General features: G+C 42.2%; 1 protein-coding gene across 1 annotated transcript in view; it reads right to left on the bottom strand.

Moving 5' to 3' along the window:
- ZNF777 (zinc finger protein 777) overlaps positions 1-15,272 on the bottom strand; it is a 28,131-nt gene that overhangs the window by 6,134 nt on the left and 6,725 nt on the right. The window contains exon 4 of the mRNA XM_021665237.2: positions 12,966-13,079. Coding sequence (XP_021520912.1) covers positions 12,966-13,079 — 114 coding nt within the window. The remainder of the gene's footprint in view (positions 1-12,965; positions 13,080-15,272) is intronic.

Here is a 15,272-nt window from a genome sequence, read left to right as displayed (position 1 = left end):
CTCCTGACCACTCCCACCCTTCAGCCCCATACCCTCAGGTGCTCAAAAGACAGATTCACATTCCTCAGCATGTATGCATGTACAACAGGCATTTGAGTTTGTTTTTAGTTAAACAGTATCCTATTACACACTGCCCTGAAATTTATGTTTTTAAACTTGCCTATAGGTCTGTAGACTAATTTCAAATGTATCATTAGATACATTAGGTGTCATTTTACATAAATGGGATCATAACACATTTTTGTTTTTTAAGTACAGTATTTTTTTCCTTCTAATTTGCCTTCCCCTTCTCTCACTTCCCATTTCACCAATGACTTCCCAGGTAACTCCTTTAATTAGCTTGGCTTTTTCTCTGTGTTTATGTTGTTATTCTTAACAACACATATAAATATACATTTATATGGTTTTTTTGATCACTATTGGTGTTAAAAAGGAAAATTGCCTTGTGGTCCTCCTCTGTGTTCCTCTACTGAAATATCTTGTAGAAATCCCTTCAAACCAATTTCTTTCTTCTTTTTTTTCTCTCTTTCTTTTTGAGATGGAATCTTACTCTGTTGCCCAGGCTGGAGTGCAGTGGTGTGGTCTCGGCTCACTGCAACCTCCGCCTCCCAGGTTCAAGTGATTCTCCTGCCTCAGCCTCCTGAGTAGCTGTGATTACAGGTACCTGCCACCATGCCTGCCTAATTTTTTGTGTTTTTAGTAGAGACAGGGTTTCACCATGTTGGCCAGGCTGGTCTTGAACTCCTGACCTTATGATCCACCTGCTTCAGCCTCCCAAAGCACTGGGATTACAGGTGAGTCACTGAGCCCAGCTTTTTTTTTTTTTTTTTTTTTTTTTGTGAGACAGTTTCCCTCTATTGCCCAGGCTAAAGTGCAGTGGTGCAATCTCAGCTCACTGTAACCTCTGCCTCCCAGATTCAGGTGATTCTTGTGCCTCAGCCTCCTGAATAGCTGGGATTACAGGCATGCACCACCACACCCAGCTAATATTTTGTATTTTTAGTAGTGACAGGGTTTCACTATGTTAGCCAGGCTGGTCTTAAATTCCTGGCCTCAAGTAATCTGCCCGCCTCAGCCTCCTAAAGTGCTGGAATTACAGGCATGAACTACCACACCCGGCCTCAAACCAATGTCTATAGTGCTAACACATTGTTAACAATGCTGTATATATTCCTTGCTCAGGATAAAACCCTAGCTTATTCATTTTTTCCTTAAGGAAGAACGTTCACTTTTTGTTCCCAGACTTTTGCTGTGGTGAACAAATGTTTACTGCAGTAACAGTAGAATATGTCATATACAAACATATTCATTCATTCATTCAATGTTTACTAGCAGATATTTACTGAGCACCAACTACATCTCATGTGGTCTAATGGCTTTTGATGTATCAGTGAAAGAAACAGACCTTACATAAGGTGGCAGATGCAATAAATAAGTTACATTGTATGTTAGAAGGTGACAAGTGCTGTGAGAAGAAGAGAAAAGAAACGAGGAGACAAATGAACCAAGCAGCCTCAGTCGTGCCCTTCTGAGGCTCTCGTGCTCCTCTCCCAAATCCACTCATTCCCTTACTAAGAAATCAAACTCATCAGGTTAAAAATGGGTGCTAAACGACCTACGCTGGATTTCTTCGAATGCGTGGCACTCCTTTAATGCCTCTCTGATTCACCAGCTCAACTGGTTTGGGAGCAGATGGAATATACAGCAGCTCTAATGTTCTCATTTACCCCTCACAGCCTTAAATGAAGACCTCTGCTACACTCCCTCAGAACTGTGGGAGCTCCCACTCTCTCCAAAGATGTCTGTGTCCTATTCTCTATTAAAAGGAAAAGGAGGCCAGGCGTGGTGGCTCACGCCTGTCATCCAAGCATTTTGGAGGCCAAGGCGGGCGGATCATCTGAGGTTGGGAGTTCAAGACCAGCCTGACCAACATGGTGAAACCTTGTCTTAAAAAAAAAAAAGGAAAAGAAAAAGTCATCCATACTTCCATCCCCGACTTCTTCCTGCAGTGGCTGAATGTCACCATCTTCACCTCCCTTTTCTCTCCAATCTCGGGGAAAGTCATGTCTCTCTTCCTTCCTCCTGTCACTGAAATCCTCGGCTTGTTTCCTCAGCCCTGCCCATTTCTTTCTCCCTGGAGTTTTGCTGCATTTTTTTGTGGGCCTTTTCTCCTCTGTCTTCAGTCCTTGTCTCTGTGCTAAATCGTTATGATCCCTCCACACACATGACCATGACTCTCACATCAGGAAAACTTCCTCCCTGACTTCACAAACTACTTAAAATATTTGCTTGCTAGGCCAGGTGCGGTGGCTTATGCCTGTAATCCCAACATTTTGGGAGGCCGAGGTGGGTGGATCACGAGGTCACGAGTTCAAGACCAGCCTGACCAACATGGTGAAACCTTGTCTCTACTAAAAAATACAATAATTAGCCAGGCGTGGTGGCTCACGCCTGTAATCACAGCTACTCAGTTTGCAGTGAGCCAAGATCACACCACTGCACTCCAGTTTGGGAGACAGAGCAAGACTCTGTCTCAAAAATATATATATCTATTTTGCTTGCTAACACCTTAAAATAATTTTTAAAACTATGTACTCCTTTGCACCCTTTTGAATAAATATATGAAGTGCATCAGTAACTGCAAAATATGTAATTTCTGGAGTATTGTAAATATTGATACTTTGAAATAAATTCTTCCATCACCCTTTAATGTTGCCAATGGAATCTAAGAACCCCAGCAATTTTAAACCCACCATTATTCACTTAAAAAATCATGAACAAGTTCTTCTTTGATAGTTGGAATTTTTATATCATTCCTTTTCACCTTGAACTTCTATTTCTATTCCCACTTTGTCCACAGAATTTTATCCTAATAGAACATATTTGTATGCTTAGAAGCCTTTTACTCATCACTTCATCTACCATTCTGCCACAGAAATGTGTATGTAAATTGAAAGTTTAATTTTGCTTTCGTTTCCAATAACCACAGGTCTTAAAGTGTTCATTTTTTTTTTCCTGGCTTAAGTTATCCTCAGTGATTATCACTATAAAATGATAAATAATTATCCAAGACAGAAAATAAAGAAACTTTGGGAAACGTGTCTCTTATAAGGATGAATATAAATTTTTTCCAATTAGTTTACTTATCTGGAAATAAATATTCTTATTGTAGAACGCACAGTTCAGAATCAATTTTAGTCTGTTTTTCATTTTTATAAATGAAACCTCATTTACATTGGAAATTCTCATTTACATAAATATGTAGATGAGCTGGAAGAAGCTTTTTTATGGAACTGTCAATTCTGAACTTCTGAATTATAAGTGACAAAGATCACATGGCCAACATATCATGAAAAATTGTTTCTAATGACCTATCAGCTCAAAACTTGGTTAGGTTCTTTTTCAATTTTGTTAAAGCCAAAATATTGCAAAGAACCTAAGCTGCAAGAGAACTTCCCATCCAGGCCCCAGAGTGATGTGCTTCAGGACATGTATCCCAAAGTTCTGAATATTCTCTCTCTTTGGTGACCTGGGGGCTTTGTGCCTCTGAGAAATGCTTTATAGTAAGACAGAGATGGGCAGGAAGTCCCTGTTTTATTTTATTTTTTAAGAGATGGGGTCTTGCTCTGTTGCCCAGACTGCAGTGCGGTGGTGAGATCATGGCTCACTGCAGCTCACTCACAACACTTCTGCAGCTTGAAGACAAATGCCTCCAACACCTGTCCCTACTTCAAGACTCAACTCGAGTGTCTACCACTCCATCAAGCCTCTTCAGTGCTCTCAGCTGGACGTAGCTGTGCTCCTCCCTGAGCTCCAGGCACTTGCCTGCTCCTCTCTGTGGCATGTACTCGATCTCTCTCTCGAAACAAGCAGTATGTATGCACTTTCACCCTCCCCTCCACTTGCTAGAGAGCAGGGAACGCCAGTGTTTTCCACCAAAAACATCTCCCGACCCCAAACAACTTTTGAGAGTACTGACAACCAAGCTGCATTTATTTATAAGCAGGAATTCGTTCTTCCATTTAAAAAAGTAATCAAAGACACATACATTGTGAAGATATAGTTTATGAAAAAGGTAACATTTCAATCCAGTGGGGAAAAGTTTAAAAGGAATGGGGGCAACTGGCTTCCTGACTAGAAGGGGAAAAAAGCTACCTTCACATAGTTCACATCGAACTCCTGATGAACAAAACATTTATGTATAAATAATGAATTCATACTAGTATTAGAAAAAAGCCCAGGTACCTAAGTTTACAACTTGAAGCTGAGGAACAGGCTATTCGTAGCCATATGAGACTTCAGATACTCATTCTGGAGGATGTTTGGCTATTCATGCCAAACATATGAAATGTGCCCAACTCATATCAACTATAAATTTTGCTATAAATTATTTTGAAAGGATTTTTGTAGCTTTGGCTATAAGAAACATTTAATCTGTGATTGGTTTTTAATCTTTGTAATCATGCATGTTCATAAGAACTCCTATGAGGTGAGGTAAATCCTATAAATTGTTTTCAAATGTATTAAACATTTGTGAAGACCTAATTTATTAGTTAATGGAACTGATATAATGCTATATTTTAAGACGCTTTTTAAAATAAGCATTTAATTACTTAGCAATTTTCTTTTTGTTTTCTAGGGAGAAAAATTTTGGGTTTCAAATATTTTTATAGGTTTTTTTGAGATCCTAACAGACCTAAGATCTGTGATCATAGTGTTTACTGAATAAAATAGCTTGAGTAAATATTTCTGCACTTGATATAAAACCCAGATACCATAAAGAAAATAAGTGAGGCCCATGCATGGTGGTTCACCCCTGTAATCCCAGCACTTTGGGAGGCCGAGGCAGGTGGGTCACTTGAGGTCAAGAGTTCGAGACCAGCCTGGCCGACATGGTGAAACTCCATCTCTCTCTACTAAAAATACAAAAATTAGCTGGTGTTGTAGCACATGCCTGTAATCCCAGCTACTCGGGAGGCTGAGGCAAGAGAATCACTTGAACCCAGGAGGTGGAGGTTGCAGAGATTGTGAGCTGAGATGTGCCACTACACTCCAGTCTGGGCAACAGAGTGAGACTCTGTTTCAAAAAAAAAAAGAAAATTACTGATAAATTTGAACACAAAAAAGTTAAAAACTGCTACTACACATACACACATACACACACACACACACACACACACGCACACACACAATATAAAAGTAAACCACAAGCCAGGCATGGTGGCTCATGCCTGTAATCCTAGCACTTTGGGAGGCCAAGGTAGGTGGAGTTTTGAAACCAGCCTGGTCAACATGGTGAAACCCAGTCTCTACTAAAAATACAAAAAAATTAGCCCTACATGGTGGCAGGCGCCTGTAATCCCCACTACTCAGGAGGCTGAGGCAAGAGAATCACTTGAACCCAGGAGGCGGAGGTTGCAGTGCGCTGAGATAGCGCCACTGCACTCCAACCTGGGCAACAGAGTGAGACTCTGTCTTAAAAAAAAAAAAGTAAACCACAAACCGGGAGAAGTATTCACATACATGCTGCTAGACAAGAGCTAATATCCTTAATTATTTTAAAAGCTTTTTACTAATCAATAATAAAAAGATGAGTAATCCAAAAGAATAACAAAAAAGATTATTCCCAGAGTAGTAAGACATACTAGTAATCATAAAGCTATGAAAATATGCTCAACATCACCCTTATAGAAAGTCAAATAAAAACATCAAGATACTCTGTTTTTTCTACCCATTACTTTGGCAAACGAGAAAAAGATAAATAATACCTACTACTGGCAACAGTGTGTAGAAACAAACATTTTCATGCTTAGACGAACGAAGGCGTGTAAACTGGCACAAGTGATGTGAAGGATTTGCCAGGATCCATTAAACTTTTAAGTGGGTGTATCCTTTGACCCAGAAAATCCATTTCTAAATAAGTTCCAGACAAGCGCATGAAGATCTATTTATAATCATCTTTACTGAAGCACTGAAACTTGTGAACAGCCTAAATGCACATCAATGGGAGAGTATTCCAATAAATTATGAAATCAATACACAGAATGCTACTCTCTATGAAAAAGAACATGGCAACTTTATATATTCTGACACGTAAAAATGTCAATGATATATTATTGAAAAAGAAACTTGCCAATACTTCTATATTGTCTGAATTTTTTACAATGATAGCGTGTCTATGTATTGCTTATATGATTAAGGCTATGTGTGTGTATGTAATCATATGCACATAAAATTTGAAGGAATAAAGTGCTGACTCTTGAGATAAAATTATGGGGGACTTTCTCTCTGTATTTTTTCTTTTTGAAATTAAAAACCAGTATTGTCACATTAACTTTCTCTACTAGCTCAAAGCAAGTAAATATTGGTTGACACTGACTTTCCGATCTTCTCATGGCTATACTTTCTGTTAGGTTTTTAAAAATTTGATATGTGATTTTAAAAGGTGTTTTTTTTTTAAGTTACACAGTGTAAACAGTTCTTCACAACTTTGTTGTTTTTTTTTTGAGACAGGGCTGCAACCTCCGTCTCTTGGGTTCAAGTGATTCTCCTGCCTTAGCCTCCTGAGTAGCTGGGATTACAGGCATGCTCCACTATAACCAACTAATTTTTTTTTTTTTTTTTGTATTTTTAGTAGAGATGGAGTTTCACCATGTTGGCCAGGCTGGTCTAGAACTCTTGACCTCAAGTGATCCACCTGCCTCGGCCTCCCAAAGTGTTGAGATTAGAGGCCTGAGCCACCACACCCAGCCCAAAACTTATTTTTCAAAAGTTATTTTCCACTCCTCTGCCCCATTTTCTGCTCCCCCTTGGGAATCACGTCAATGATTTCAGCTGACTCTTTTGGCGTTTACCTCCATAACTCTAAGTAACGATTATATTGCTACTCCTTGAGTTTTCAGTTTTAAGTATCATCCATTGACTTCCAAGAGATAAAGGTCAGGACCATCTCGTCTGAATTGATCCTGCCAATATAGTTTTGTTAAAATTTTAGTTGGATCAATACTGGGTGTTTCCATCACTAGATTATATCAATGTTATTCATACTAAACTCTGTAATATACACTGAGTGCTTCCTGTGCCTGTAAACCTTCTTGCCTTCCCTAGATCTGACACTTTTTTCTTTTGCCCAGCTTACTACTAATTATCATGAACTCAGCTCCAAAGTCCCCCAACCTTGTGTGTAACTTTCCTCTCAAAACATTCAAATATGTTGGGTATTTATCCATTTCATCTACTTGAAGACAAATTTCTGGGACCTGCGGAGGTGCCCTACTCGACTGGCTGCCCCTAGGTGCACTGCTGACCTCTCAGAATGCCCCTGTGCCATGCCCCTGGGAGAGCATCCGCCTCTCTCTCAAGCTGGGGTTTCTAATGCCTCCTTCTTGGTTTACTTCCTCATTTCGGCAAAGCACCTCCCCCAGTTTGATAAAGGATTTGGGGAGGTAAAGGATTTGTGGAGACTTGAACATCTCAAAATGTCTCAGTTTCAGTCATATTTAATCAAAATAGTTTGGCTAGATATTAAATTGTAAGTTGGAAAATATTTTCCTTTGGAATTTGAAAGGCATTGCTCTATTGTCTTCTAGCTCCCAATGTGGTTAAAAACGTCTGAGGCCATTCTAATTCTTGTTTCTGTGCATGAATCTGCTTCTCTTCTCTGGAAGCTTGTAGGGTTTCCTTTGCTCTCAGTTGCTCTGAAATTTCATGCTGAAAGTGTAGGTCTATTTTCTTCCAGCCTCTGGGCAGTTGGTGGGCTCTTTCAATCTGGAAAATTATGTCTTTAATTGGTGGGAATTTTTCTTGAACTATTTTGTTGACAATTCCCACCGGTTTTTGCTACTCTTTTTTTCTAGATATTCCTATTATCTGGATGTTGGACTTCCATCCTTCGGTTTTCTAATTCTTTCCCTATTTCCTTCCATTTCCCTATTTTATTTTCTTTTAGCTTTATTTTCTGGGATGTGTGCTTATCTTCCAACACTGCTACTGAGTCTTTAATTTGTACGATTACATTTTTAATTTCCGAGAGTTCCTTTCTATTCTTTTCTTTTAATTACACTTTTGTGTCATGAATGCATTCACTTATTTTATCTAAGGATTTTATATGTAAGCATTTGTATATATACTTTTTCCTCTCCGCATGGTCTCTGCTCCTCTAAATATATTTTTCTGATTTCCTTACTTATTTGTCTCTGTATACCACAGGCTTTTTCCAAATGTCTCCTGGTTCTTGGTTGTCCACAGAGTCTTAAAAGTGGACACTCAAGAGAACAGAAAGCTGAGTGCATTAGGGTGGGGCTTGCTAACTATGGGTCTCTGTTTCCCAGCAGGGTGCTTTGCCCAAGTCATTTTACTCAGAAAGCTCTTGGGTTGGTCCCAAAAGCATCCAGATAAGACTCTCCCAATATCCTGCCCAAAGGGTTTAATCTTGGGTATCGGCAACATTTTGGGAGTCGAGTTAGGGAGGAAGTCTGGAGATCTCAGTATCTGCACTTCAAGTCTCCTTCTTCCCGTTTTCAACATGGTGCCCCACCCTCGACTGTGCCTGGTGCCTACGTCCAGAGAGCCTCCTTTTCACCCTCTCTAGAGAATAAGCCTGTCACATACCAGTGCTAGGGAGAGGCAGATGCCTGCAGACGGGACTGAGGGAGGCAGTGGGAGCTGAGGGAGTGTTAAGTGGCCTCCTTAAAAGATGTTCAGCCAGTTCTCTGTGTTTAGCCTCACTTCATCCCTATTTCCAGGGAGCCCTAGAGTCTCTGGTACTATTAACTCTTGAGTCCCGAGCAGGTGTCGGGGTGCAAACTGGGTTCCTTCTCAGCTTTCCCCAGTACCAATTTCAGATTCAGCTCACCGCATCTATCACCTGCTTCAGGGCTGAAAAACTTTGTTGCTGTTTCTCCTTTCCTTTTAAAAGATCCTTCAGGCCGGGCGCGGTGGCTCAAGCCTGTAATCCCAGCACTTTGGGAGGCCGAGGCGGGTGGATCACGAGGTCAAGAGATCGAGACCATCCTGGTCAACATTGTGAAACCCCGTCTCTACTAATACAAAAAAATTAGCTGGGCATGGTGGCGCGTGCCTGTAATCCCAGCTACTCAGGAAGCTGAGGTAGGAGAATCGCCTGAACCCAGGAGGCGGAGGTTGCGGTGAGCCGAGATCGTGCCATTGCACTCCAGCCTGGGTAACGAGAGTGAAACTCCGTCTCAAAAAAAAAAAAAAAAAAAAAAAAAAAAAAAAAAAAGATCCTTCACTCTTGTTTTAGAAGGATTCGGGGTGGTAGAAATAAATACATGTTCAATCTGCCCTGCTCAACTCAAAGTCTTTTACTATGCACTGTTTTAAAAAATATCTTTTTACTGAATAAGAAGTAATATATGCTCACATCAGAACATTTTATAAAACAGAAAAATATGGCTTTGGAATGTTTCCACCCAGTTTTTTTCTATCTCCTTTTCTTACATCATTGACCTCACTATACTTACATTTCCCGCTTCTACACCCTTAATCCTCCTATCAATTGGATCATTCCATCAACATTTCAAACAGGCTTTAGCAATCCCCATCTCAGGTAAACAAGAATTCCCCCAACTGCCCCGTATTTCCACTCCCCCACAGCTAAACTTCTTGAAATGACTGTCAGCACGTGCCATCTCTACTTCTTTGCCTCCCATCCGCTCCTCACCCACTGACTATCAGGCTGCCACCTCCACTAAGCTACCACTGTTTGTCTTCCTAGGGTCACTGATGATTTTCAGCTTGCAATCCAATGGACACTTTTCAGTCTTCCTGTTCCTAAACGCCACGGCAGAATACAACACTATTGGGCATACTCCCTCCTTCTGGAAGCATTCTTCTCTAGAAATACCCAACAAGGCACTATCCTAATTTTCCTGCTACCTTTCTGGCCACTCTTTCTGTTTCCTTTGATTCCTCTGGCTCCTCCTTCTTTTTCCAAATCCTGCGACTGGTTTTCAATCCTGGCTGCATATGAAAATCACCTTGGAAGATAAAAAATACTAACACTTGGGCCCCATGATGAACAACACATTCCAAATCCCTGAAACTGCCCCAAAAGCCAGGGTTTTGCAGGGCATGGCCGGTGCTCTCCTCTCCTCCTGCTCTACAGACTGAGCAACCTGTCTCTGCTGCCGACACCCAACTGTCCAAATGTGCCAAGGCCAGATATCTCTACCTCAGACCTCTGTTCTCAACTCCAGACTCCTTTATTCAGCTGCTTTCTCAACACCTTCTCTTTGATGTCTCATAGGGATCTCAAACCTAATGTGTTCAAAATGGAATTCTCAGTGTTTCTCCAAATCTGAACCTCACATTGCCCTCCCTCTACTCTTACTTAAGCCAGAAGCCTGGGAGCCATCCTTAGCTCCCACCAATCCCTAAGTCCTTCCTAGCCCTTGGCCAAAATATATCTTGCCAACAGCCACTTCTCTCTCAGGGCGATGCCAAGGTCTCCCACCTGGAAAACAAAAAGAACCTCCAAGTGGTCTCTTAGCTCCCAGACCTTCCTCACTCCAGTTAGTTCTCCACGGAGCAGCCAGAACCCTACTCGGTCTTCAGGTTTCCACTAGAAATTCCACGTCCTCAAAGAGGCCTTTCCGACCTCCCAGACTCAAGGGCACCTTTCCTGTCGTGTGTCTCGCAGTCCTGGATGCTCTGCCTCCCAGCTCTGTCACAGCTGGTGCCTGTGCTTTCACCCATGTGAGGTGTTTTGGTTGTTAACGTCAGTCTCTCCACGGGAGTTAAGTCTGAGGGCAACGGCCTCAGGGTTAATGTAGTTCTTGACATAGTACCTGCTACCAAAGAGATCTGATGAACTAAATAAACATACGAGTGAAACTTATGGTTTCAAAACGTTCCCTAAATGTGATTTTAGTGTGTAACAGTCTATCATACTGTGATTTGTATTTATACATCTTAATCTATATTTTGGTTTCTTTTTCATGTTAGACTCTCAGGAAGTAAATTATTAGGTCCAATGTATGAACATTTAAAATATTTAAAATATATTTAAAAATAAGCCAGGTGTGGTGGCTCACCCCTGTAATCCCAACACTTTGGGAGGCTGAGGTGGGTGGCTTACTTGAGGTTAGGAGTTCGAGACTAGCCTGGCCAACATGGTGAAACCCTGTCTCTACTAAAAACACAAAAATAAGCTGGGTGTGGTGGTGCATGCCCGTAATCCCAGTTACTCAGGAGGCTGAGGCAAGAGAATCATTTGAACCGGGAGGTGGAGGTTGCAGTGAGCCGAGATCATGCCACTGCACTCCAGCCTGGGTAACAAAGTAAGACTCCATCTCAAAAATAAAACAAAAGAAAACAAAATATATACACGAGTGAGCTGGGATCATGTCATATATATATATATGTATATGTATACACATACACACACACACATATAATTAAAAAATAAAAACTTCATATATATTTTAAGACTAGAAAGCCTCAAATTGCTGTCTTGAGAGACTGAAATGATGAGCCCTCTGAGTGGCAATGTCTGAGCACACAGATTTCAGCCATGCTTTCTGGCTTGCTTTACTCTTTGCTAATTTGCTAGGTGAAGATGGTGCCTGGCTTCTCCACAGCCACGAATGAATGGGAGCCTCTTTTCTGCGTATTTGGAGGGTTGACATCTGCATCATCTTTGGATCTCTGATTTTTCTCAACCAACAGTTCACCCTGCCATGTGCCACACTGTCACCAACCTCTCATCCTCATCGACTTTTAAATTCCTCTTTTCTGTCTTCCAGAATGAACTCAGGGTTAGCCCTTCCCCTCAAGTTAAATTTTAGTCAAATGTGTAGAAAGTGGTGCTGCTGGATTTCTCTGGGACATGCCAGCACTTGTATTTTCACAGGATCTGCCTCTCCCAGAAGTCACCTTCTCACTCAGTACATGGAGCTGACATTACTTCATGTTCCTAGAATATCTGTTTGGAGCCAGCTGATAGGTCCCCAAATCAATGACATTAATTCCTAACAAGACCTGGCTGTTGCTCCAAACAGAGTTCTCCAGGTAGATCACCCTCTTTCAGCAGACATGATCGCCAGTGACACTCAGCTATGTTCACACGCCATGCCTGCCCACAAAGTTCAAGGATCAGCTTCCGATGATGACCATCGAGGTAAGTGATGCAAGTCCAAGGGCAGTTCCAAAGAAGGGGCTTCAAAGAGCAACCACACACCACGGGAGCACCTGCAGTGTGAGTGTGTGGGCCACTGACCCGGCCGCTGTGAATGGGGTGACCCTCCGGGCACACTGATTGCAGCTGGCGTTTACTGAGCCACTGCTACGTGCCAATCACCATGCAAGGCCCTACAGTTAAATATTAGTGCCAGTTCTATTTTACAGATGAGGAAACTGAGATTCTAAAACGATCAAGCAACTGAAATCCCACCACCAGTAAGCAGAAAAACTGTCCTCAGATTTAGGCCTTCTCACACCAGAATCTGCACGTGAACCACATGGCCTCTGGTCGGCCTCACTGGGCGCGTATCTGCAGAGTCCACCTACACGCTGTCCTGCTGAAGTTGTGCGTATAGCCTATTCCCAGTAACGTCCATGTCTGCCCCTTATTCCTCCACCGACCACCTGCAGGACTCAGGGTGTGGCCCTTCTCTCGAAAGCTCCAGGAATTTCAAGCACTAGTGACTGCTGGACAAGCGATTGCCTTTTTTTGAGTTTCTTGCTTTATTTCCTACAGCAAGTGAGGTGACACTTGGCCATGTCAAAAAATTCCTGAGACAGTGAACCCAACGTGATTCTCATTAATCAACAAGTTGGGTCGCTGGTGATCATGGCACTCCACAGCCGGTCCTAGCACCTGCAGGCCTCCTTCCTGCTGACATCTCCTGGCAGGGCCTACCTTGGATTGTGCTGCTTCATGCTCGGGCTTCCTGAGTACTGAATGATCTAGGATGCAGAGCTGCGGACCACCCTCAACCACTCACCAGCACTGGGATCTGTCGGCGTCTCGCCCTCCTCAGAGTCTTCCTGCTCCTGCATGGTGGGCCGCTCCCCGCGCTCCATCTGTGACATGAGGTCTGGTTTGGAAATTGCATAGTCTGGGCAGAAGAAAGGAAAAAAATATGCTCTGGGATGAGGTTGCACTGGATGCTGTTAAGGTATCATCTGTGGGCACGTGATTCCAGGAGCGGCTCCTCCACTGGGGGCCAGTAACAGAAAACCGCCAAGCCTCCTCCCCTTTTCCTGAGAGTCCACTGTGGGTGTGTGTCTGTGTGTGAGTGTGCGTGTGGCGCAGGGGTGTAGGGGGATCATGTTGTTCAGAGGTGCTCAAAACCTGCCCAGGTTTTCATGACAAAGGCAGAAGGTATTTGAAATTTTGTAAAGTAAAATAGTAATTCTGGCTGTGCGCAGTGGCTCACACCTGTAACTCCAGCACACTGGGAGGCCAAGGTGGGTGGATCACCTGAGGTCAGGAGTTCGAGACCAGCCTGGCCAACATGGTGAAACCCCATCTCTACTAAAAATATAAAAAACTAGCCAGGCGTGATGGTGGATGCCTGTAATCCCAGCTACTTGGGAGGCTGAGGCAGGAGAATCTCTTGAACCTGGGAGGTAGAGGTTGCAGTGAGCCGAGATCACGCCACTGCACTCCAGCCTGGACAGTAAGAGTGAAACTCCATCTCAAAAAAGAAAAAAACAAAAAACTAATCCTGATTAAAATCTAAAAGACATAAAATAAAATACTGATAGATTTTCTTATATAAAATAAGTTCACAGTTCTTTGGAAATAAAGTTAAAAGATTAAGAAACTTGGAGGAAGCAGGGCGCGGTGGCTCACGCCTATAATCCCAGCACTTTGGGAGGCCAAGGCGGGTGGATCACAAGGTCAAGAGATCGAGACCATCCTGGTCAACATGGTGAAACCCCATCTCTACTAAAAATACAAAAATTAGCTGGGCGTGGTGGTGCATGCCTGTAGTCCCAGCTACTTGGGAGGCTGAGGCAGGAGAATTGCTTGAACCCAGGAGGCGGAGGTTGCAGTGAGCTGAGATCATGCCATTGCACTCCAGCCTGGGCAATAAGAGCGAAACTCTGTCTCAAAAAAAAGAAAAAAGAAACTTGGAGGAAATATTATATACATACATATATATATATACATATATATATATGTTTGTCATATGGCAAAGGGTTACTATCCATAGTTATACATAAAGAAGTTTTATTTTTTATTTGTGTGTGTGTGTGTTCCAATAAAACTTTATTTATCACATAAAGAACTTTTATAACTAGTAAAATTGCAAAGCTATAAATAGGTAATTCATAGAAAAAGTATGAATGGTCAATAAATATATAAAAAGATGCACAAGTTAACTAATCATCAAAGAATACATATTTAGATAAATTAGGTATCATTTTTTACCTGTAAAAAAGGCTAATATTTAAAATAGAAGAACATCAGCTCAGGCCAGGGTATGAAATGGCATTTCCACACACCCTTGCAGAAATATCAAGTGGCTCAGCCTGCTGGAGAGCACCAGGCAGTAGCCATAAAACTGTAAACATGCATCCTGTTTACTTGACAATCCCAATTCTTAGTATCTGTCCTACTGAAACACACAGAAGTGCACAAATACACAGATGTTTATCACAACACTTTGTAACAGTGAGAAAAACAGAATCAACCTACTGTTCAGCAACAGCAGAAAGGTCAAAAGCCCTAGACGTTCACCTGGAACACTGCACCGTCTTTCCAAGGAGGCCTATGTGGAACACTCTCTACATCCCCACATCAGGTAAAATCAGCGAACAGGCCCCTCCGTGCAAACCCCAAACTGCATGTGCATCAGTGAATGTATCATGCTTATATCTGCACATGTAAAAAAAGATGAGAGAAAACATGGACCAAAGGGTTCACGGTGGTTACCTCTGGGGAGTGGGGCTGGTGAATGGGTGGTCGTTGCTTTTAATTGTAGAAATTATTTAAAGTGTTGAATTTTCACAATTAAAAAAAGAAGAATTTTTTTTTTTTTTTGGAGATGGAGTCTCGCTCTGTCACCCAGGCTGGAGTACAGTGGCATGATCTCGGTTCACTGCCACCTCTGCCTCCCAGGTTCAATAGATTCTCCTGCCTCAGCCTCCTGAGCAGCTGGGATTACAGGCGTCCACCACCATGAACAGCTAATTTTTTGTATTTTAGTAGAGAAGGGGTTTCACCATGTTGCCCAGGCTGGTCTCAAACTCCTGACCTTGTGATCTGCCTGCCTCGGTCTCCCAAAATGCTGGGATTACAG

The sequence above is a fragment of the Aotus nancymaae genome, unplaced genomic scaffold (assembly GCF_030222135.1).
Source record: "Aotus nancymaae isolate 86718 unplaced genomic scaffold, 86718_ANA_hifiasm-v0.15.2.pri h1tg000002l, whole genome shotgun sequence".
Taxonomy (NCBI): domain Eukaryota; kingdom Metazoa; phylum Chordata; class Mammalia; order Primates; family Aotidae; genus Aotus; species Aotus nancymaae.
Note: the sequence above shows the minus strand (reverse complement) of the source record. Positions and strands in the feature narration are given on the sequence as shown.